Source organism: Chroicocephalus ridibundus, chromosome 7, assembly GCF_963924245.1.
Source record: "Chroicocephalus ridibundus chromosome 7, bChrRid1.1, whole genome shotgun sequence".
Taxonomy (NCBI): domain Eukaryota; kingdom Metazoa; phylum Chordata; class Aves; order Charadriiformes; family Laridae; genus Chroicocephalus; species Chroicocephalus ridibundus.
In genome coordinates, this window is record NC_086290.1 from 40,169,610 (window position 1) to 40,192,380 (window position 22,771).

General features: G+C 44.3%; 1 protein-coding gene across 1 annotated transcript in view; it reads left to right on the forward strand.

The window, feature by feature from the left end:
• The window catches only part of CPS1 (carbamoyl-phosphate synthase 1), a 93,197-nt gene that overhangs the window by 10,431 nt on the left and 59,995 nt on the right, over positions 1-22,771 (forward strand). Inside the window, exons 3-16 of the mRNA XM_063341271.1 lie at positions 169-278; positions 4,225-4,369; positions 5,405-5,494; positions 6,215-6,271; positions 8,744-8,836; positions 13,046-13,135; positions 14,220-14,348; positions 14,931-15,037; positions 15,440-15,581; positions 16,574-16,651; positions 18,169-18,267; positions 18,978-19,073; positions 21,480-21,669; positions 22,247-22,404. Of these exons, the coding sequence (XP_063197341.1) occupies positions 169-278; positions 4,225-4,369; positions 5,405-5,494; positions 6,215-6,271; positions 8,744-8,836; positions 13,046-13,135; positions 14,220-14,348; positions 14,931-15,037; positions 15,440-15,581; positions 16,574-16,651; positions 18,169-18,267; positions 18,978-19,073; positions 21,480-21,669; positions 22,247-22,404 (1,584 nt within the window). The remainder of the gene's footprint in view (positions 1-168; positions 279-4,224; positions 4,370-5,404; positions 5,495-6,214; positions 6,272-8,743; positions 8,837-13,045; positions 13,136-14,219; positions 14,349-14,930; positions 15,038-15,439; positions 15,582-16,573; positions 16,652-18,168; positions 18,268-18,977; positions 19,074-21,479; positions 21,670-22,246; positions 22,405-22,771) is intronic.

A 22,771-nucleotide genomic window follows, 5' to 3' on the forward strand; every position in this document is an offset into this window, starting at 1 on the left:
AAGAAAAAGAGCATCAGGAGACTAGTGAAAGAGACAGTATCTTGGCAGCTGGGAATGGCAGAGGGGCAAGAATACTTACAGCATGAGGCAGGTGTCCCAGGTGTTACCTGTGTAAACATCAAGCCTTTTTTTTCCTGTGTTTGAGTCTCTTCATGTGCCTTTCTCTAGGCGCAGACAGCGAACTTGGTGCTGGAAGATGGGACGAAGATGAAGGGCTATTCTTTTGGCTATCCATCCTCCACAGCAGGGGAAGTCATATTCAACACGGGTCTTTCTGGGTAAGGCAAAAGCAAATGAGATGTAAGCACCAAAACTTCTCTGGGAGCTTGCTGAAGTGTGAAAGCGGCTTTTTTTCAAGCTTCTGGGGTCCTGATCTAAACATGTAGTGTCCTGTATGAGAAGACACTGTAGTCCAAGGATACAGAGAGAGATACTGTTAGTGAAGAGATTTCAGGCAGTCCTCTTGTGTCATAGCATTTGTGGTGATGAGCAACTTTAAAGACTGATATAACTAACCATGATAGTGAGGTATGTAGGGATCTGACCACTTCCCATTGAAATGCAGCCATTGCTGAGTCAGAGCAGAGGAACTCTTTGTTCTCCCTCCAGTGCCCTGATGAAATATAGAGGTTTGAAGCGTCTGCAGCCTTCTGGGTAATGGAACTTGGCTTCTGAGTGCAAAATTTTTAAATCCCAAGGTTCCCAAGTTGGTCACTTTATGACTCATCCCTTATGAGATTTATTGGCTCATACCACAGTTAAGGATGCATTTAAACTCTGAGGGAAGGATCAGATTCATGCCTAACCTAGCATGACTCTGTCTTCTTGAGCAGTAGAAGCCAGTGGCTGGCTTAGGATGGCAGCCAAATGCTGCCGGTGCTTTTGTTGAACTGCTTGAGCAGAGTAAATCTGCCCAGTGCAGTGAGGCTTTTGGCTAGGAGAGGCACGTGTCTCTGGGGAGATAAGACAGCTCTGAGGCTTTTTCTGCAGTCATTCATAGCTGTCTTTGCCCAGCTGCCTTGCATTCCCCAAATTCTGCTCTCCTTTGGAGAAACCAGTACTCACAGGATGAGTTTTTAAATGATCTCATTGGTGAGAATGTTAAATTGCTGCAGAGGGGAATCTGTTTGCAAAGTTTTGCATTAGGAGGCAATTATTTAAGAATTGTGACAGCACTAATTACTGGCTGTGTTAATATACCTGCCAACAAGCAACTGTTTAATATGGATCAGAATGATGGAGGGCACCAGAGTTCTCTTCTCGGTGATAGATTATGGGCAATAAATCTTGTCACATCACAAAAGTCAAGGAGGACCTGATGGATTAATTTCCTCTCCACATGTTACTGTGGCAGCAGAAGCTGTGTTTGCTCATTTTCTAGTGATTTGGAGGGGATGCCTGTGAGAGAGAGATCTCTTCTATGCTGGGGAGCATATGGACGTGGAGAGAACATTCAAAATATAAGGTGGATTCTTCAGAGCACTCTCCAGGAACATGACCTTGATTGATTCAAAGAAGAGGAAGATAAGAGTTTGCAGCATTGTTGCAGATGGTAGAAGTGAGATTTGCTACCAGTGCAGGGATTGCTGTCCAGTGAAAGAAGCCCTGTAGCTCTGCCTAATGCTGCTGAGCACAGGCATCAAAACCTTGTGTGTCCAGAGGAACCCAGCTACCTCTTTTCGTTGACACAGTGAGTGAGTGAAGGAGGAGCCTGGGGTTGGGGCCTTTTACAGACTGTCTGGACACATAGCCATTTGTCAGTATAGGGAGCAAGTGGATGTTTCTAGATGCTGAGTGGGATCAGCTCGGGCTCTGTGCTGGGATGGTGAATGTGCTGCTCTGCACCCTGTCTCCTCATCTGGACTCCCACATTCTGATTCATGCCATAGAATGGCAAGGCAAAACACTTTGTGTGTACAGCTTTCAGGCTTGAAGTAGCTAAAGCTGACTGAAGTGTTGTCATATTACTCTAGAATAGAGGGCAGAGCGCACTGTTTTTGGGGTGGAATGTTGACTTTTTATTAGAAAAGCACGAGGATGAACTTTTCAGAAACATTTGATCAAAAAACCCATCCTAGTATTGCATCCATCTGTTTGGTATAGGAAACAAAAAAGAAGAGAGGAGATTTCCAATTAAGAAAGAAGAAGAATTATAAGCCATAAAATGTTCCCATGTTTGAAACAGCTCAGTAAATGCATTTGCCTCCAATACGTCTGTGTGTATTTCCCATGATATTCCAGCGAGAGAACTAATTGACGGAATTTACCGAAATTGGGCAGGCCGTTGGGCAGGCACAGCAAGGATTGGACCCTGCAGCTTCTTTGGAGCTCGTGCTCCCATCTGCTCCTCTCTGCTCCACAAGGCATCGTGCCTGCTTAAAGGGCACTGCGTCTCAGTGCAGAGCCGGGCCTTCCTACCCCAGCCAAACCCAATGGCTCTGTCCTTGCTTGCTGATTACAAATAACATGCAAAGGTTAATTACATTAGCTTTGTCATTAACAAAGAGTCTTGTGGAAGCATAAGCGATTGACTCAGAAGGAGAGAGCAATGGCAAATGTTCAGATGCCATGCACTTAGTGCAGTTCTGTGATCACACCGCGCTTTGTGCGGTTGTTTACCTGCAGCAGGAAGTGTACGCTGGAACAGCAGGAGAGGCTTACCTGGAAATATTTCATGGCCATTGTTCATTCGACATGTCATTCTCAGAGCTGGCTGGTGTGCTGCGTTGTCTATATCTTCCTGCAACCATTCCAGATTTTGTGAAGAGTTTCCCAATGTTTGACAATTAATCTTCTGGCAGTAAGTCTGATGTTCCATAAAAATGTCTCTTGTGACTTGCTGGTATCTGGTAGGTGGCTAGAGTTGCCAATTATGTATTGTTTAAACAATGATGGCAACAATAAATTATATTTTGTATAGGGCAGATTCATCCTGAAGTGTCTTTATGCATTTGGCTAACTATCTGTTTGGGTAACTTCATCTGTTGCTAAATTACAGCTGCTTTGGAGTTGAAAGACAGCAATTGTTTAATGGATTGCTGCAACAGCATGCTGCAGTATAAGGGAGAACGTGAAGGACCATGTTAATTTAGCTGAAGAACAGGAGCATGTAGGCAATGTTCACCCTGTCCCCCTCTTTGGGGCTGAAAGTGAGACTGGAAAGTGATGCTTTGTGAAATCCTAGGTTCAGTCCTCCGCTGCAGAAGAATGTTCTGCCATGCTTTTAGATCTATCTTTGCTGAGCAGGGTATTCAGGGAGGTGCTTGATCGAAGTTTACCATTCCGGGGGCTTCTGCCTGGGCTAAAGGTGTAGGGACGTGCTTTGGGGCCTTGTGACCAGGGTGGACTGCTGGATCCCAAAGCATTGCCGCCTTCTGAGATACACAAACCAACTTCCAAGCACTTAGGAGTCTTGTCAGGTGAAATGTGTGGTGTCCTGTGGGTGGGAACCAGGAGATCACCTAGCAGGGAGGCCAGGCCTTTGCTGGGAGAAGCTGCAGGAGTGGTACTGTGGCAGGGTTTGACAGAGCAGGTAGGAGTGAAGAACCCAGAGCAGTAGAAAGGAATTGCAAGGATGATTCATAGCTGCTTCTCTGATCCCCACACAAAAAGATAAGCATAGATTTGTCCGCCTGCTCCCCCATAGAAAGGGCAGTTACAACCCTGAACATCTCAAAACCTGCAAGCTCCGGAGTCGGGAGTGACCAAGTCTGGGCAAACAGCGCTGGTGTCTGTTGGCTTTTCAGTTTGGGCTTTCTATTGCCACGAGAGGAGTAAATTCTTACACTGCGTGAAGGGAAGGGGACAGCAATGACAAAGCACTGCCCACATGGGGTGCCCAGGGAACGACCAAGCCCCAGTGGTTATCTATGGGTCAAATGATATGCGATGCACTTACTGCAGCTCTGTGATGGCTCTGTGCTTTGTGTCGTTGTTTTACCTTATTTAAAACACATGGAGTCTGACTTTGTTAATAGCTCCTGTGCTTTTCTTAAACAAAACATGAGAAGCCAAAGCCTTTCCTGGTTCTCAGTGTCAAATGTTTAATCACAGATGGCAAAGTTGCGGCAGATTCACAGGTGTGTTTGCTTTTATACTGAGAATGCTTTCACATCAGTATCACTTCTGTCTTTTTGTCATGGGGGAATTCAGACCTGTCTTGTTTTTGCTGGCTTTTTTGATTTCTGGACCAACGTACTTTTCTTCTATTGCTTCTTCATCTAGATACACCGAAGCCTTGACAGATCCCAGCTACAAAGGACAGATTCTTACACTGGCTAACCCCATCGTTGGGAATGGTGGAGTGCCTGACACGGCTGCTTTGGATGAAATGGGCCTCAGGAGGTTTCTGGAGTCTGACGGGATCAAGGTAACAGTGGGAAATGCAGAGCTGATCAAAGGATGATGCTAGCAGCCTGAGTATGTGTGTTTGTGCGAGAGTTTACTGGCACCCTCATAGAAGTTAGAGGTAATCAGTGATACTCAGCTTTTCTTTTTCTTCTTCTGGATACTGCCTTTTGGAGAAATGGTGGCAGGAGATAATCCATCTTGCTTTGTGTACCAGGCCGTGTGCTGCCTGAAAGCAGTGTGTTTCCCATCAGCGATACACATGCTGCAGTTTTTGTGAACTGCTGTCCTGGATGGCTCTTTTTCTACATTCCCTTCTGCCTCATATTTATCTGTGTTTGCCCAGGAATGGTTGCCACAGACAGATCAAATGCCAGTGGGAATGAGAAGTTTCTGTGTGCTGAGACTTTTCTCCATATGCCTGTACTGCCACAAACAGGGGAGGGAGCAGTTGTGTGGAGAAGGCCACATGGACTAGTGCAGGAACATCGCCTGTGGTGACAGGGGATGTTGACTAGCAGCAGGGCTGTGCCCATGCAGCAGTGGCAGTACAGAAAAATGAAAGAAGCCCATGTAATTGCAGACCAGTGAGATGCTTTGTCCTTCCTGAGGTGAAATGACTCTTTTATAAGCTATCTAACTCCACTGGAAAATGGAGTTGACTTTTGAAATGAAATGCCACTTAAAAGTGGAAAGCTTTCTTAAACAACAAAAGTGAATCAAAATAAAACATTTTGTCCTGTCTTAAATTTCCCTTTTCTTTCTAATGAGAAGTGTTTTCTTATGACTTCAGTGCAATTTTTGGTTACCTGGAAGCCTCATTATTCTATGAATTTCTTAGGTAAAATGGCCCAGGTACAATCACGACAGAGTACTGAAGTCTGGGAAGACTCAGGTTTGGTACCGTTTCATTGTATAAGAGCAACCACGCCGTGTCTGCCTAACCTGGTTTCCTGTCTGGGGTGTGGTTTGCAGCGGAGGAAGAGTGAAAACTCAGAAGTACAGGGCAAGTTCTGAGTGATCCTTCAGTGCAAAAAGACATTTCTTCTCTCGGCAGGTCTCAGGGTTGCTGGTGCTGGATTACAGCAGTGAGCACAGCCACTGGCAGGCTGCTGGGAGCCTGGGAGAGTGGTTGAAGGAGGAACAGGTGAGCAGTCTAGGGGTAACTGCATTATGGGAACGGACCTGTATGTACGGGGACAGGGGAAAGAACAGCTGGCTTTGAACCTGTAACCACGCTTCTCCTCAGATGCCTTCACCAGTCTGTACTGGGCTCATCCTATGTTCCTTAGTGCTCTAATTCTTCACCAGTTTCTCTTTTTCAGGGTGCAATGCTATTTCCAAGACCTGTCCAGAAGGAATGTTAATTAAATGGGGATGTTTGATTCTCCATAAAAGTGATAGACTTTAGATTACGTTCTATTCTCTCATCAAACGTTTCTGTAGTGCTGCTCCTAGTGGTTGACACGGTTGTAGCCTCCAGAGATGTTTGCTGCCAGAACCCCGCTGGCTTGAAGCCGTGGGAGTCAGGGATGTGTCAATAAACCGTCACTGACTTGTGACAGCTGGGAGGGCTAGGTGCTCATAAGTAAGGCAAAATGGGGCTCAGAAATGAGACAGTTATTTGCCACATGAGCTTTTTATTTTGTGCTTTTTAGTGCAGAAACTAGATTTGAAGAGCTAAGCTATTCTGAGTGGGAAGAGGGAGGAGAGGCAGAGCTGGAGGTGAGGCAGCCTTGGGAATAGTGCTGCTAAGAGCCAGAGCTCCATAAATGAGGACATATTCTCAGCAAAGTGATCCGGCTGCCCTCTTCCTCTGGCTTAGCTGCTTGGTCTCTAACTTATCCTTCTCTTGGGATTTCTTCAGGTGCCTGCACTGTACGGGATTGACACCAGAATGCTCTCCAAATTAATTCGTGAGAAGGTATGATCAGCTCCCCTTGATCCAGTTGCTTTAACCTTGCTATTGCTGGGCCCTTTTGCTAACAGTGCAGCAAACCTGGCCTATCAGTGCTACTGCTGGGCCGCCTTCACCTCAGGTGCTGCTCAGGTCACTGGGCTCTTCCAAAGGCTCTGTGTCTTCTGCACAGCTGAGGCAATGCTCTGATCCCAGGGAGCCCCCTCTCTTTGGCTTAGCTCTGGCTTTCCTGTTCTATGTCAGTGAACCAGCATGAGCTGGTGTAAATGAAAGGCCTCAGGTGGATGTGTCAGACATCACAGGTGGTAGTGTCAACTACTTGTTGCCTCAGATAGTAACAGTCAGAAAGAGCAGCAACTCTGTGAGATATTGTGGGTAACAGCTCACAGACAGCACCCTCCTTGGTCAGTGGAAATTCTCCTGCTCCTCAGAGACAAAGGAATGCCTATGATAACTTAAGATGGATTTCTAACTCAGGCTGGTTTTCTTTGGCTGAAGCCTGTTATTATTTTTAATAGTCATTACTTTTCTCTGGTTTCCAAGCGCTGACAATTGAGGGACACCAGCAGGATTATGTTACCGAGTGGAGGTTAATGTTAAGGTCCATTTCACACTTGCTAAAACGGTGATCAAAGCCAGTCTGAATGTAAATGTGCTTTGGAGGCTTTTCTTTTGTAATGGATTATTTGAAGCTGCCCTTTTCTTTAGGTGATCACTTTGCAGTCTGCAGTCCAAGCCCACCCTCCCTTTCATTCCACAGAGCAAAATATCAGCAACCCAGCTTGAATAGAGGAATATTTGTAGAAATGAGTTTTTATGGGAAGACAGGGTGTTGTCCTGCTCTTATGGACAGCAGACAAGTGCAGCTTAATACAATAGAAAATGGCAATACACTTTCTGCTTTCTGGAGGCATACTGTTTAATGGATCAGGGTTCCTTTCATCCAAAGTAAATACGCTTTCAATGTTTATCCTGTAACTTAGCAGTGTATGTTAGTAATGCCCATTATACTGGGACTCTGAGTGGTATTGGTTTATGGCTTTTAAAATTGTGCATAATGTAGCCTTTTCTCCCAGTCTTCTGAGGTTGAAAAAAGCAGCTTATTTCACTCCATGTCAGTTTATAAATTGGGGGTGAGAACAGGGCTTCATTATGATAAAGGCAGAAACGAGCAGTGGCTTGTTAAATTGGACTCTAAAGGTAAACGCAGGGCACCATTTGGCTGAATAACTTGTGAGCCAGGTAAGACACGGGGTTCCTGTTTGAGAGCAATGGGTTTAGGGCTTTTCCGTCAGCATTTGTGGGACTGACTGCGTGGTGGCACTCAGCAGTTTCTGTGCTTCCCAAGAACCTGACTTAAGATGGTGCGACCTCTTCAGTTCTGCTCCACACGAAGCAGCCTGGCGTAGCTTTTGGTGTAGGGTGCTACTCAAGAGAGGATGTCAGACACTGTTAAAAGCAAACTTCTGTCTTTAAAACTTACCCTTAGTAGTGCGCATGGCAGTGCAAGATGCTGGCTCTTTCTTGCCTTAGGAAAGTGGCAAGGATGCTTCAGGTATGGCCAACCATGGAAGTATCTCAGGGAAGTATCGCTAAACCCAGTGAGCAATGCTGGTGTGCATACTGGTCTGATATCCACAGGGCGGCCTGAGTTTAACATGGTTTATCGTGAAAGCGTTATGGATTAAAAGTTTCAACAAAGCATTGACTTACTCGGTTTTTGTTTTCCCTTGGAAAAAGTTCTTGGAATCCTTCAAAAGTCCTGTATCGCACACCCTGTCCCCACGCTGAGAAGAGGTTAACCCTAGGTTAATCCCACTTATTCCAGGAGCGGGGCAAAGCCAAAACAGGGATTTTTCCGCTGAGAACTTTAATGAGCAGAAGGTGGAGAAGGATACACTGCTGGCAGAGCAAGAGTGTCCTAGCTTCTGCGAGGTGGTAAGAGCACTAAGGACAGAGCTTGCTGGAAGTGATTTTTTTTTTTTATTTTTTTTTTTAACAGCTTATTCAGAAAAGAGCTGTGCTGCCCTGCCTCCTGCATGGCTTTGCCTTTCCCCAGCTCTGCTGCCTTGTAGCTGGCCACAGGAGGTGACTGAAGACCTCACAGGGGGTTTCCAAAACCAAAAAGCTTCAGACTGCTTTGTGGATTACTCCCAGATCTACACAGCCATTATCTGGGGATCTGAATTCTGATCCTCTTGGAAGGCAACCCATTTTACTGTCACTAGACAGCTTGCCAAACTGCCTATTAACAAATTTTACTGCTGACAGTGCCTTTCCCCTGAATGAAGGATTCTAAACAGATTTTTGATACCGTGGTAGGCTTGTAAACTTCTGAAGATGCTAGAAATGGTTATAAGCTGCCAAGAAACCATCTCTAAACAGCTGTTCCAGTTGCTGTGCCTGTCAGCACCTTGTCCCAGTGTTCACAGCTTCCCTTTTGCTCATGCTTTGTTGTTTACTGGTGTATTTCCACAGGGCACGGTACTTGGGAAGATTGAATTTGAAGGTCAACCCGTGGAGTTTGCAGACCCAAATAAGCAAAACTTAATTGCAGAAGTTTCAACAAAGGTGAGAAGTTATTCTGTAGTCCCAGGGCTGTATGCTCCAGGTAGTAACTGCTCCCCGTTTGCTCTGGGAATTGTCCAGGCTTTCTAAACAAACAATTTGGGCACCTTTTCTAGACCAACCACCTTTCCAGACCTTTGAAGGGCTGTCTTCTCAACATCAGCCTCACAGAATCCCTGTGGCTCCTTAGGTGCACTGTTGAAGATGTAAAATTAGCTGTGTTGAGCAGTATGTAGTCTGAACAGTACTCTGATCAGAGGATTGTGTGTTACAAAGACAGGACTGAAGAAATATTGAGCATATAGTTAGATTTAGTATATGGTGGATGTTTTCAAACACAAGAGGAAATGATAAACAGAATGGTTGCTTTCCTTAGATAAATATCAGCAAAGCTCACAATAACATTTGATATTCTGTGTTCAGGCATAATTTTGTTGATGTGATTCCAGAAGATATTTATAGATTTCAAAAAGAGACCAACTTAGGAATCCTCTGGATCTAATATTAGTGGCACTAGCTGTTTGTTTGTAGTATGTACAGAACAGCAGTGAGGTTTGTACTCTTAGCTGGGCGTGCAAACTATGTTCAGCCACAAGCTGAGGAGAACACTAAAAATCACAAACATGTAGCAAACCAGGCCCGTATTAAAAATAGGACCTATTCTTTTTCCAATGCAAGGGCTAATGTCTTAAATTGTGGACCCTTTGGGGATTTAATTGTGGGATAAAGAGTGCCTTGAGTGCTTAATCCCATGGGCTGAAGTGAGAACTGAGCGTACGAGTCCCTTTTACAAATTCCATGCTCACTGTGGTGTTTGCAGCTCCATCAAGATCAGTGAGGCTGTGGAAGAGATCTGCAAATAGTTGCTTGTCTACTGTTCTGCACACAGGCTGGTGTGTTGGTGTGACAGGTGCAAAGTAGTCCTGAGTAGACTGCTCAGTGAGCAAGCGGGACTTTGAAGCGCAGTCTCCAGCCAGGCTTGGATTTACAGTAGTAACTGGTTACCTGGGATGCCATTGGAATACATAGGCCACCAACTCATGCCAGTGCCTCCTCTGTACTTTGAGTCAGGGCCTTGTCGCTACACAGAAGGATGGCAGTTGCTTACCGAGGTTGTGATCTGTGATTGCAAGATGCAGGTGGAGCCATTTTGAGAAGTAACTCAGAAGTAGGTAAGGCTGCTGATGCTAAACTCTGCAATTACTAAGACAGAATTACTGTAAAGATGCTGCAGATAGCTTCTAAAAGGGAGATATAATAAGATTAACAGAGCTTTGGTGGTTTCATTATGTTTATAACTTCATTTTATAGGCTTAAAAAGCAACATCACAAATAAAGCTGTAAATGAAGTAAGCTGTTCAATGTTGGTAATTACTGGACATGATAATCTATCTGTTGCCAAAGAGCTATTTTCATGTAAATCAGGATACAGTAAGATCAGGAATCTGCTTATCAGTTGTACATTAGGAGTGATTGATTTTTTTATTATTATTTCCCCCCTTCCCCCCCCCGGCCCTTCTTTAGATGCTAGTGGTATATACTTTGTTTGCTAACACTGCCTGTACAGGGCAAGGAATGTAGAAAACTGCCAGTATTTTGCAGGAACTTTTGTCAGAGATAGATTTTGGTGCGTGTGATGGTCAGAGTCCCAGTGCAGATGAGAGGTATTTAACTACTTGAAGCTAAAAGGTCCCTTCTATCCACACATACAACCTCACATGCTCTTTTTGTTCTCAGCACTGTTGCCAGCAGGAGTCTCTGCTCTCCCTGACTGCTGGCTCGCAGCCTTCCCACATCATCCTTTCAGACTGGGAGAGTGTCTTACAGGCTGTGCAGTGAACAGATGAGGGAAATCCTCTGGCTTTAGAAGGAATATGTGTTAACAGTTCTGGGATCCAGTTCCCAGTCTGGTTTCAATCTAGACATGCTCTTGGCCAGATGCAGGGGTCAGTGCTCTGCGGTACAGCAGAATAATAAGTGTGAGAAGGGTTGTGAAGACAGCAGCACCTAAAATCAGTCCTGTTGCTGAAGGAAATGGTGTAACAAATCATAGCCTAATAATTGGACAAGGAAGAATTTTGAGAGTGTGGTAACTAAAGAACCTCAAAGCAATAAGTACCTCAGAACAACCCTCTCTGGTCATTAGAACAGCCAAGGAGAACTTTTGAGGGAGGTTGTTGCTTCATAATGTTTTGCAGGTTTTTAAGTATGGATGTTGTGAGGAACTGAGAGGTCTCCAAAAGCCCTTTTAAAAAGGAGGGTGAGTTTTTCTTAAGGGAATCTGGCACACTAAGGCATTAAGGCAGTTTCTGTGAGTACTGGGCACCCTTCTTGAGATTTTTGAAACCCATTTCTCAGAAGCCTGAAGGACAGCAGGTGGAAGACCCATACACTTCCTGTGCATTGATACGGTTCCACCATGGACTGGGGAAGTAGAATCCACTTGTGTTGGTGACTGTGAAGATATTATTAGATTTGATGTCAAATGCAGCTTCATATCAGAAGTCTTAGGTGATCTAACAAGACCCATTTTCAGTATGATTTCCATTCTCCTCATTCTCAAAAAGGGATTGTGGGGTACTTTGCCATCTGATTGTGTAGTGTGAACTATGAGATACGTTCCGATACAAAAATCTTCTTTCAACGTTACACAGCAGTGGTAACACGAGTGGCTCTGTGCTGAGCCATGTCCTCAAAGGTGGTTTAGGGACCATTGGTGGTTCATGTGGTGCAGCTTGAACCCTTGTAAGGAAGGGAGGTGGCTCCTTGCACCCCGTCGCTTCCATTCTTGCTCCTGACATGGCAGTGTGTCACTCCTGATGAGGATCAGAGCTGTCCTTACAGAGGATGTGCTCTTGCATCCTAAAAATCTCTTTGTCTTAATCTTTGAGAAGATAAAAGTTAAAACAAGAACTGAGTTAGGATAACATAGAGGGAGGAGTTGTAATATTCTGCTAATAAACTTCATCTTGAGTTCCCTGTAGAGGGGATATTTTTCCTTCTGGCTGGTCGTAATCCTCCTATGAAAAGATTCAGTCCATCACCCAGCACTGGGAATATTGGGCATGGATTTTAGCATCTTTTCATAAAGGGGACCAGCTGTGAAATATGAATACCAGGGAAGCTGATTGAAAGGGAGTTTCTTAGTTTACAAAAAAAAAAGAGACTTTTTTTTCGGTGGTGCATTGCACAAGAAAAAAGCCACTTTGGATAAAGTACACTTACCAGTATCAGCTTTCAGAAGCTGACCATAACTGGAGGTAAGCACAGAGTTTGTTTTTAGAAGGAAGAAGGCTGCTGTATGTGCTTATTGATGAATAACGTCCCAGCCTGGTGCTACCTGCAGTCACGTAACAAGTGAAATAATTGCTTGTTATGGAAGCTGTCCATAAATAACCTTGCATGAGGGCTCCGGCTGTCTGTCAGTGTGTCTGCATGTGGCAGTATCAAGGCCTGTGTAACATGAGGTGGTTTGACTTCACTGTCTTCCATGCTGGTTGCGACCAATAGGTAAGTGGGTGTGCAAAGCATAGTGGTACGGATTTGGGACTGGTGGCTGTTTATTTTGTGGAGTAGGGAAAGGAACAGCAGCTGGAAAAGGAGGAGAAACATTTGATATGTAAAACTGACAGGTCTGTATGAACACAGGTCATTGGCAGTGGCCTGCTTGGCCTGGTCTGTACTGCTGTGATGCGCTGAGGTCAGGCATGGGATATCTCCAGCTGTGCTACGCTTTGGTCTTACTGGGACTGGGGGGTCAGGGTGGTGTTTAATGTGGTGGACCTGTAGCCAGTGTGAAGTAGCCTTGATCCACTGGCATCAGCAGGATAACTTCACTTCTTCAGCTGAAAATCACTCACTGTGTTTCTGGCATTTCTCTTGGGCTGCAATAATCTGTGAGAACTGGCTCGCTGCTTCACTGCTAGTGAGGTGAAATACAGGAAAAAAGCTTGTAATTAGCTATGGAAACAAGTAATTTCTTAGGAATTGCTGTTGCTGCTGTAATCAACAGTATATAAAAGAGAGTTGGAACTTTGACTTTCACAGAAAAATGAAGGAAGCGCTAATGTCTGCAGTACTTACGGAGATTTCCATGTAAATTGATTGTTAAGTACCAGCTGCTGTGTGTTGGTGAAAAGTTGTTCTCCTCTTCCCTGTGTTTTGGGGGCAGGGGATGATCTGTCATTTACGGCATGGTCTGTCTTTTTATAGGAAGTCAAGGTTTATGGCAGAGGGAACCCAATTAAAGTTGTAGCTGTGGACTGTGGGTTGAAGCACAATGTTATCCGTCTGCTGGTAAAGGTAGGTCAGTGCTTTATGTCCTTCATCTCTTGTTTTGCTTTGCTAAAAGCCTCGCCTGAATTCACTAGCCTTCCTTCCACCTGGACACATCCATTCTAGTAGCAGTTTCCCCCCTAAAATGAGGTACAATGTTTAGGATGATTTTTATGGACTGGGAGGTGTTTTCTGAACACGGCACGCTGTATTGAGGGTGTAAGGAAGACGACCTGTGCAGCAACTTCTCAGCCATGAGAAGAGTTCCTAGAATGTGAGCTTTAAAAAGACAAGGCACAGTTTCTCTAAAGAACGACCAAGGAAGGTCAACCCAACATTGTAAAAAATAAATAAACGGGGAAAAAAATTCAAAGTGAGAGTGGTGAATGGCTGACATGGGTCCGGAGAAGTTGTGGAATGCCCGTTCTTGAAGATACTGAAAACTCAGCTGACCAATGCCCTCAGGAACCTGCCCTAAAGTTGATGTTACCCCTACTTTGAGCAGGGAGTGGACCAGATGATGTCCTGAGGGCCCTCCAGCCTGAGTTATTCTTTAATTCTATGATTCTGTGAAAATCTTTTCCTGTTGTTAGCGCAGTGGCGTAGCAGTCCTTGCTTCTCTAGGCACGCAGGAGGAAGGAATGTGGTGTCCTCTCATTCTCTAGATGTACAGGGTTTCCCTGTTTTTGTTTCTTAGTTAATGTGGATGTTCATCCCATTTTTGATGTGCAGAACTATTTCTGGCACGTCATAGGACGAGGCTGTGAAGCCTCACTTTAGCAGTTAGGATGAATGCATCATGTAAAAGTGAACATATCTTACGTGTGTGCATACACACTTATTTTGCATTCCATTACTAAGTTTTGATCTCATTAGTGAATTTCAGACAAACTTGAAAAACACTGAGACGGCTCAAAGAGACTAAGTCTACCAGTTTTGTGAAATTAACCTGGGCAGATAGTGGAGAGAAGCGTCGTTACTGTCCTTGGCAAAGGAATGACTGAAATCCAAACTCAGCCTCTGGGACGTGAGAGCGTGGGAACAACCTCTTGACACAAATTCATTCATTCCTCTCCTCCCTTCATGTCTTCTTCCCTTGACTTTTTCCCAGCGAGGTGCAGAAGTGCATTTGGTTCCATGGGATCATGATTTCACCAGCATGGAGTATGATGGGCTTATAATTTCCGGAGGTCCGGGGGATCCCATGAAGGCCCAGGAGGTGATTCAGAATGTCAGAAAGGTACAGTGTAATAGCCATAGGCCAATTATTCTTGTTTATTTTTCTCTTTAAGTGCCTGAAATCTAAACAGTTGGTTGCACTAACATTACGGACCAAATGTCATTCGTCCATTTCAGCTGCCTGGGATATTCCTCATCTCGTTCCACTGGAAGTTGTCTCCAGACCAGTATTTACAATAAGGCTTTTCAGACCTTGGTGAATAATACATAGTAACCATGATTACCACGATTACATTACTGGTGCCTTAAAGTACCCTGTGCTCCTTTAGGACCTCTGTGACCTTATGAAAGAACAGCCCTGATCTCACAGTGCTCCCATTTGAAATAATGATGTCATGCACTAGACGGCTATGGTGCAGCGTCGTTGCTTAGTCCCCTCCAGTAGACCGAGACACCAAGTTGTGCTCTGAGGTTTCCCTTTGACGCAGAGGAGAGGAGGAAACTTTCCTTTATAGGCTGTTGCCACCCCTGCATTCAGCTTTTTCCCAAGGCTGTGTGGCTGCTGTGAGGGAACTAGCATGGTTTATGCTGGAATTGCTGAACAGAGACACTCCAGTATCTCTTGAAAAGCTTTCTGTTTCAGGTCCTGGAGAGTAATCGCCCAGAGCCGTTATTTGGAATTAGCATGGGGAGTCTAATTACTGGAATAGCAGCCGGAGCTACTTCCTACAGGATGCAGATGGCCAACAGGTGCGACAGCTCTTCTGCTTCCCGGGCCCAGATAGACCAGCTCAGCACTGCAAAAGGCCACAGATCACCAGTGCTTTGCTCTCAACTGCCTTGACGGGAGCTAGCATGGCAGTAACGTTACTTCTTCATTACAGCCATTCTCCTTGCCTTTAATTTAAACTGCCATGTCATGCATTGCTTTTTTTGAGGGTGTTTTGAGAGTATGTGATGTAATAGACCCCCATCAAACTGAAAGATAGCAAAGTTTCTCCTAGGATTTACCGTTTTGAGATTGGCTGCCAGTATTGAACAGCTACTCCTGAACTGCTACATATAGCCCCACAGTTATCAGCTCCTCCTAATTGTGGCATTTGGACACATCTAGCACTTCTGTCCCCTGTTCTCTGATCCTTTCTCTTTCAGAGGACAGAACCAGCCTGTCCTCAATGCAGTGAATGGACAGGCTGTCATCACTGCTCAGAACCACAGTTATGCCATCGACAGCTCTACCCTCCCGCCTGGCTGGGCGCCTCTCTTTGTGAATGCCAATGATCAAACGAATGAGGTGAGCTCATGCTTTCCAGATACCTGCACGTGGTGAGTGAAGGCTCACTGCCTTCACTGTAGTGAGTGAAGCCTCTGTCTCACTTTATTTCACCTCCTGGAAGCTTGCAATCAGATTACAATTAGCTATCAGGACTAAACTTGATGATCTACTTTACGGGGGGCCCTGCCTTACACCCCAAAAGAGGGTGAACCATTACCACTGTTCTCCATACTAGCCCAAAGTGTAGGATGGCAACAGTGACCTTCTGATTTCCCTTGAACGGCTGCCTTATTAACGTCTGTGATTTCCCTGCCGTTAGTGGTGCTCGCTCAGTTACCGTTGTCTTAAGGCTTGTGCCGCAGGTGCGCTAGCCTGTGACGCTGTTTTGTTGTGTTGGTTTTGTGTTGCCTGCACAGAAAAGGAATATTATTGCAGTCTAATTTAGTCTGTTATTGTAAATAGAATTCCAAGGTCTAAAGTCATGATCCAGAGGGAGGCAGTTACCTCAAGAAAACAACTTACAGGACATAAGGTAGAGGTCTCGTGTCAAGTGACATCCATGTAGGGAAAAAAACTTTTAAAAATGCCTGGCCTCTGGTAGTTCACAGCTGAACACAGCAAAGCATAGGAAGGAAAACAATATCCCATATTTGCTCAGCTCAGTTTTGACAAGGTCAGACAGACACTGAGACAGATCTCGGGTTTTGTAATTACCCATTTTAAATCTTGTCCATTAGGCCCAGTGTTGTACAAGTCAGTGAACTGTCTCCACGATGCTTCTTGTCCATGCGCGGCTCAGGGGACATTGGAGTGGTAGCAGAAAAGCAAGAGGCTCACTGTCTCAGATAAGACATTGGTTGAAGACTGGGAATGAAACAGAAGTTAATTTGTCATCCCCTAGAAACACCCCACTCCTTTGGCCTTCAGTGCTTACAGGGCTGAGGCGTGGGTTTCTGTTCTTTTGCCTGCTGGCAAGGAGGCATCTAAGATGGTTGTTTTTATTCCTGCAGGGAATTATGCATGAGACCAGACCGATTTTCACTGCACAGTTCTACCCAGATGCCAATCCAGGGCCAAGAGACGCAGAGGTATTGTATGAGAATTGATCTGGGCTTGCGTTCAGGTGGCGTAAGGAGTGCAGATATGTATCAGCTACAGTGGCGAGTCTTTATGTTGCTGATGGTCCTAAATCTTGCTTTTGGAAATGTTGGGATCCTAACAGAGGGCCCAGTTATGCGTCAGCTTGTGTCTGCTTAGCTTGATCCACAGCTAATTACAATCAGCAGCAAGGCATCTATTGACTTCTGTGTGCTTTGGATCAATGATTCCATTCATACGACGTGTATGCTTTGAGTCCTGGTGGGATTATTTGTGTCTTGGAAGTTACTGAAGTGCTTAAGCCTTTGCAGGATTGGGCTCAAATCTCTTGTACCTGGGGTGATTGCAAAAGGAAAAGGATTTTATCTTAACAGAAAAAAATACTAGCCAGATGCTTTGTAATAAAATCATTAACTTTCTGATACATTTTAGTTCCACTTTCAAATTTTATAATTACTGTAGAGTTATGTAAATGGATTCATACTTCTTCACTCTGGTTCTCCTAAGTGAAATGAAATTTTAATCCCCCATCTGTGACTTCGCACAAATTCTATAACAACTGGTTGCGTAGTCAGAGAGTATGACTAAGCAGCAACAGGGGATGTGGAAGGCAGAGGAGGCATGTCTGGACATAAATAAACTGTTTAGCATTTCTTGAGAGAGGAAGATGGAAGAATACATAGAAGTACTTATTTTAATCTTAATTTGATGATGTTGATTAAACCTGCAAGTAAATCTCTTGATATGAAGAAGTTTCCTAGCAATCTGATTGACTAGTGAATCTCAGAGAACTGAAAGCACCCCTCAGCTGTGTCTTTTCCAAGGCTGTGCACTCCCACTGCTGGGATGGGTTTGATCAAATAGTGCCTCTCCTGCGAGGCTCGTGGGACCCATCCCTACGTCTTCCCTAGGGGACTCCCAGCAGGCAGCTGCAGGGGCCATGAGCGGAGAAGCTCTGCAAGCGTGGGGTCAAGCGAGGTGCCCGTCCCCTCTCTGCAGCGCCTGTGTGCCGGCGGTGGTCGCGCTGCCGCCCCTGCCTGGCCCGCCTGGAGAGCTTTTCTCAGCTGATCTGGGATCTCCTCTGGAAGGGCAATACTGATTTAGCACAACTGATGTTTGTATGTACCTGTTCAGGTCCCAGCTCTGTAGCAGGCTCCATCCAGGTGGTTCCCCTGAGCTAGTGAAGTGTATGGGCTTCTGTATTTTAGCTTTTAATGCAAGCTCATTCATTACACTGCCAGCCATACACAAGCAGAGCACGCAGACATGATTGATAGGTGTTTTCTTCCTGATATGACCTCACTTTCCTGAATGCAGCTTTGTCAGATATGTCAAAGTTAAATAAATTTCAAATAATGATCCCATCTTCTCTGGTGGTGTAAATCTGCCTTCTGAAGGCAGCAGAGCAGAGTTGATAGCTTGAGCTCGCAAATGGCCTGCCTTTTCCTCCTTTGCTTCATGTTTATTTAATTCCACTTTATTAAATACATGTGTTTATTTTTCCTAGTTCCTGTTTGATTCATTTATTTCACTGATTAAGAGAGGGAAAGGCACTACCGTTTCTTCGGTCCTGCCCAAGGCTGGAGCAGCAGCTTCCAGAGTGGAGGTGAGTGTAGAGGTACTCGTTCCTCGTGCTTCTCGGTGAGGCAAGGAGCCAGTTAATTCCTGTGGAACCCAGGGCACAAAATGGCACAAAAAGCTGGCCATGGAAGTCAAAGGAGGCTTCCCTTACAAAAGCCTGTCAGCCGCCTGTCTCACGTTCATGGGGCGTCTCTTGTGTTATTAACTCCCTTTTCTTTGAGAAAGTTTTAAGATCTGATGTTTTGTGTATTTTTCCTTTGTAGTTCTCCCAGGCAGGGCACTCTCATAGCACTGCATGAGGTGCCCTGGGGTAATCTGACCATGAGACTTCGTGCTAGCAGCATAATGTTGATGCTCAGTTGCTTAGCAAATAAGCCTGAAATTCCTAACGTGAGCTGAATTTCATACAGTTCTGCTATCTTAGAAGGCAGCTGGACTTTGTGGGCAGCCAAAGTGAGGCATGGTTGTCTATAAGCACTTGATACAATTAACACGTTTATTGTATACCCTATGCATAAATCATGTGTTTCTCTAACCAGAGACAGATGGGAGAAGTCCACTAGAAATGTTCTTAGAAGTAAAACTGCAGTGGTTTTGGAGGTGACTCTTCTCTTTTTAGAACTTATGTTTTGTAATTTGGGGATGTTTAGTGCTGCACAGTCTCTGGTATTTCAACATCTGCTACCATGGGACTGATTTTTTTTTTTTTTTTTTCATGCTGTTTGACACTTCTAGGTCTCCAAAGTTCTCATTCTAGGATCTGGGGGTCTGTCGATTGGCCAGGCAGGGGAATTCGATTACTCTGGATCCCAGGCTGTGAAAGCCATGAAGGTGAGAGGATACTCTGCAAGTACTAACCTAATGCAATTTACTTTCCCTTCTCCCAGCTACCTATGATTATCCAGCTATGGTATCAGTGGGGCAGGGAAGCTGGTGAGAATAAATGACTGTCGGTGCTTAGGAAACTTTTTTTTGGTTTGTGAATTTGTCGGTTGAGTGATGTGAGTTAACCACTCGCAATTATCTTCTGAAGAGAGACATTCTCAAGGTTTCCATTGCAGTCTTCAAGCAGTTTGTTATCTGTGATGTGTGACTGTCACTCCAGGCTTGTCATATTGAATGAAAGGAAGAGGAAGAATAGGGTCAGCTACACCTGAGCTGAAATTATGGGAACTTTTGTGATATGCCAACGCACTGCAAGGTGGACAAATAATATCAACAGCTGAAAGGTTGGCTGTTATCAAGTCTGTTACGCAAAAGATTGTGAACCCCTTATCGAGGCAGTTTTTCTGAATGGTATTTATTTTAAATAGGATTAGCTTTTAAAAGTTCATGTATGCCAAGTTTTGTTTCCAGAATAGATTCATAATCTTGAAAGGAATGAATGAAAAGTTGTTCCTTTGGATGAATTTTGTCCAGTAAACTTATTAGCTGGTTTCTGATGTTCCCTTTCTGGAGACTGGAGAGCTGTATTATTCTGAAGCAAGCAAAAATGCACGTGGACCTCTGGACATGCCTGAGAAACGCATGCATTTAAAACAGTGCTTGCGCTGAAGCATCCTGTGCGGTGTACTCACATGGTGGGTTTCGGGGTATAATTTCCTAATTGAAAACTACCCAGTTTGGGGTCATTTGTCTAAATCCAAAATACGTTCCAAAAGGATTTTATCTCTTCTTTCCCTTCCCTGTTCCACACATTTCCAAGGAAAGTGTGCTTCAGTGAAAAAAATCCAACTTTTCACGGGGAAAAAAGGTCAGCAGAAATTTACAGCCAGTCTTTAAGGCTGTAGTTTAAGTTATCAAAGGAAGGAGAAGAAATGTTATCCAATACCTGAACTGAGCAGTCAGAGCTCTGAGTGAGAATCCCACTGCTCCAGGTGAGCTATGTATTTGTTCCCCCAAACCAATGGGTCACGTGATCACAAATTTTAAACAAACACAGAAAAACCCTATGACATTTTCATGCTTATTGGGAAGTGGGGAAAATAGCGATTTCTATACTGTTCCCAGCAACACTTCCATAGCATTTGCTCGAGGAATGGCTGACTCAGGCTGCAAACCTTTTTCCTGTTTCTTTTTATGCTTTTTTTAGTATCATCCCAGTTCCTGTTTTTAGTGAGTCATCATTGTTGTTTCTTAACCTCCGCAACTTCCATATAGCAAATCTTTCTCTTAAAATGTATTTTGCATCTATGATTAGCATTGTTTGCAAATGGTTGGTTTGTTTATAGAAGTTTATTGCCTTACAAGAAGGTGATAGAGATTAGAACAGGTTCCTGTAAAAATAAGGCCGCAGCCTTTGCAATTCCCAGTTCACCTTTTCAACAAAGCGGTAATGCATTGTTCTTTATCTGCTTGTGGCTGATGTGTTTTTTTAAGCTTGACCACATTCTGGTCTCATCATTATTAGCAAAACTTTGTTGGCTTCCTCATTCCACACTAATATTTTGAGAGTGAGGAGAGATGATCTGCCCGGCTCTGACTCAGCCCTTTCTGGTATTGAGCAAACTGTAGTGAATTCCTGTCTGTAGCCAGGAGGGTGGCAAAGCTCCTGCTGGTATAGCAGGAAACATACACGCTTCATTGTCACTCTATCTCAGTTTCTCATGTGTGACAGAGAAAAAACAGTGTGAAGTTTTGGCTAACCTTTGTCTTGCATATAGAGGCAGAGCTGGTCTTTTAGTATGTGCAGTATAAAATAATAAGGTTATGGGACATGATTTTTTTAAGTGATAACACCAGGAAAATTGAAGTATCCTTATGGAAAGTCAAAACCAAAAATGTATTCTTGTACTGTTACTAGTTGGTACAAAAATCTGAGAACTACCTGGACACCCATCGTCAAAGACCTACTGCTTGGCAAGAAAATCTTTTTTGCATTGTCACTTTTAGTCTGCTTTCCAAGAGAAGACAGACATGATTATGCTGGAGTTTGTTCCTGTCTCCCCTGTGTAATTCATACATGTTTAAAAAAAAATTTCAACCAAATTTTTCAATCAGGTGGGAATCTCCATTCCCCCAAGATTCACAGAGAAGCAGAGGCACAAAAGTAAAGAACTAGCGTTAGCTCAGCCTGGTACGAGATACCAGAAATCCCTTATGGGAGAGTACATAAGGAACCAGGCTTTCTCAGTCCTGCTGGTGGTGAGTTGCTTGCTGAATTCCATCTCTCCTTGCTGCTGCTGTTAGCTCTCTTTCTACCTGTGTGTCATCTTAATGGAGGTTTTCATTTTTCAGGAAGAAAATGTGAAAATTGTCCTGATGAATCCCAATATCGCTTCAGTGCAGACCAATGAGACTGGCTTAAAGCAGGCTGATGCTGTCTACTTCCTGCCCATCACTCCGCAGTTTGTCACAGAGGTCATCAAGGTGGAGCGTCCCGACGGATTAATTCTGGGCATGGGTGGCCAGACTGCTCTCAACTGTGGTGAGTAAGCTACAGGTGCCTTGGCGTTCCTTGCAGGCAAAATCATGGTTTTTACCACATGTTCAGCAGACTTTATTTGTGCAGACGTGCAAGACCCGTGTGCCTGGTATGTTGCCCAGGTACTGAGGAACACAGGCTGAGATGCTGACCACGGGGGAGTGAGTAATTGCTAAGTGGGGAACATAACATCTAAGTGTTAGTTTTGATACTTAAAAGTCATTTGTATATCCTGCTTTTCAGCTTAAGTCTTAGTTATCATAGTTGGATCGGGGATATCCAGGCCACCTTGAGGTAGAGATCAAACGGAAAAGTTAGCTTCATTTAGCGTCTTGCAGCAGCATCCACCTGCACTGCTTTGTCTTGTGTTGCAGATGATGGCCAAGCAGTAGCTTTACTGATATCCCAAGCTTCATAGATTTGAGGACAGAAACTTTCATGTTACGGTCCTGAGTTCTAATATTGGCTACAAATAATAAAATTAGCTGTTGATGAAGCCAGACCAGTTGTCAGCTAGTTAGATACCTTCTGAATACTTTCTTCTTCAGTCCTCAAAACTGAGTCTGTGCTTACTCTGCAGGTGTGGAACTCTTCAAGCAAGGAGTCCTGCAGGAGTATGGTGTGAAGGTCCTAGGTACATCAGTTGAATCCATCATGGCTACAGAGGACAGAAAGCTGTTTTCCGATAAACTGACTGAGCTAAATGAAAAGATTGCTCCTAGCTTTGCAGTGGAATCGGTAAATCAGACAATTTTGAAGATGTGATTACTATTACTCTTGCCCATTTGAGTTATTAAAAAAATATTCTGGTTTTGTTGAGTGAAAGCTGAATACGCCTGTTGATACTATAGCTTCTGTGCTTTCATCAGCACTCCACAGTGGTTCATGCTGGTTCACCATGATTTAAAATGAGGGAAAGTGCAATTAAGCACTTTGAAAGCCTAAGCTAATTTATCTATTGACAAGAAAAGTAAATTAGGTTGGGATGACTTCTGTGCTGCAGCGCAAAAATATATAACATTTCAGCAGATACTTTTTTAAAAAAAAAAATCATTGTAGACATAGGATTTCAGGTCCTCAAAATCAGCAGAAATCCTTCTTGAGG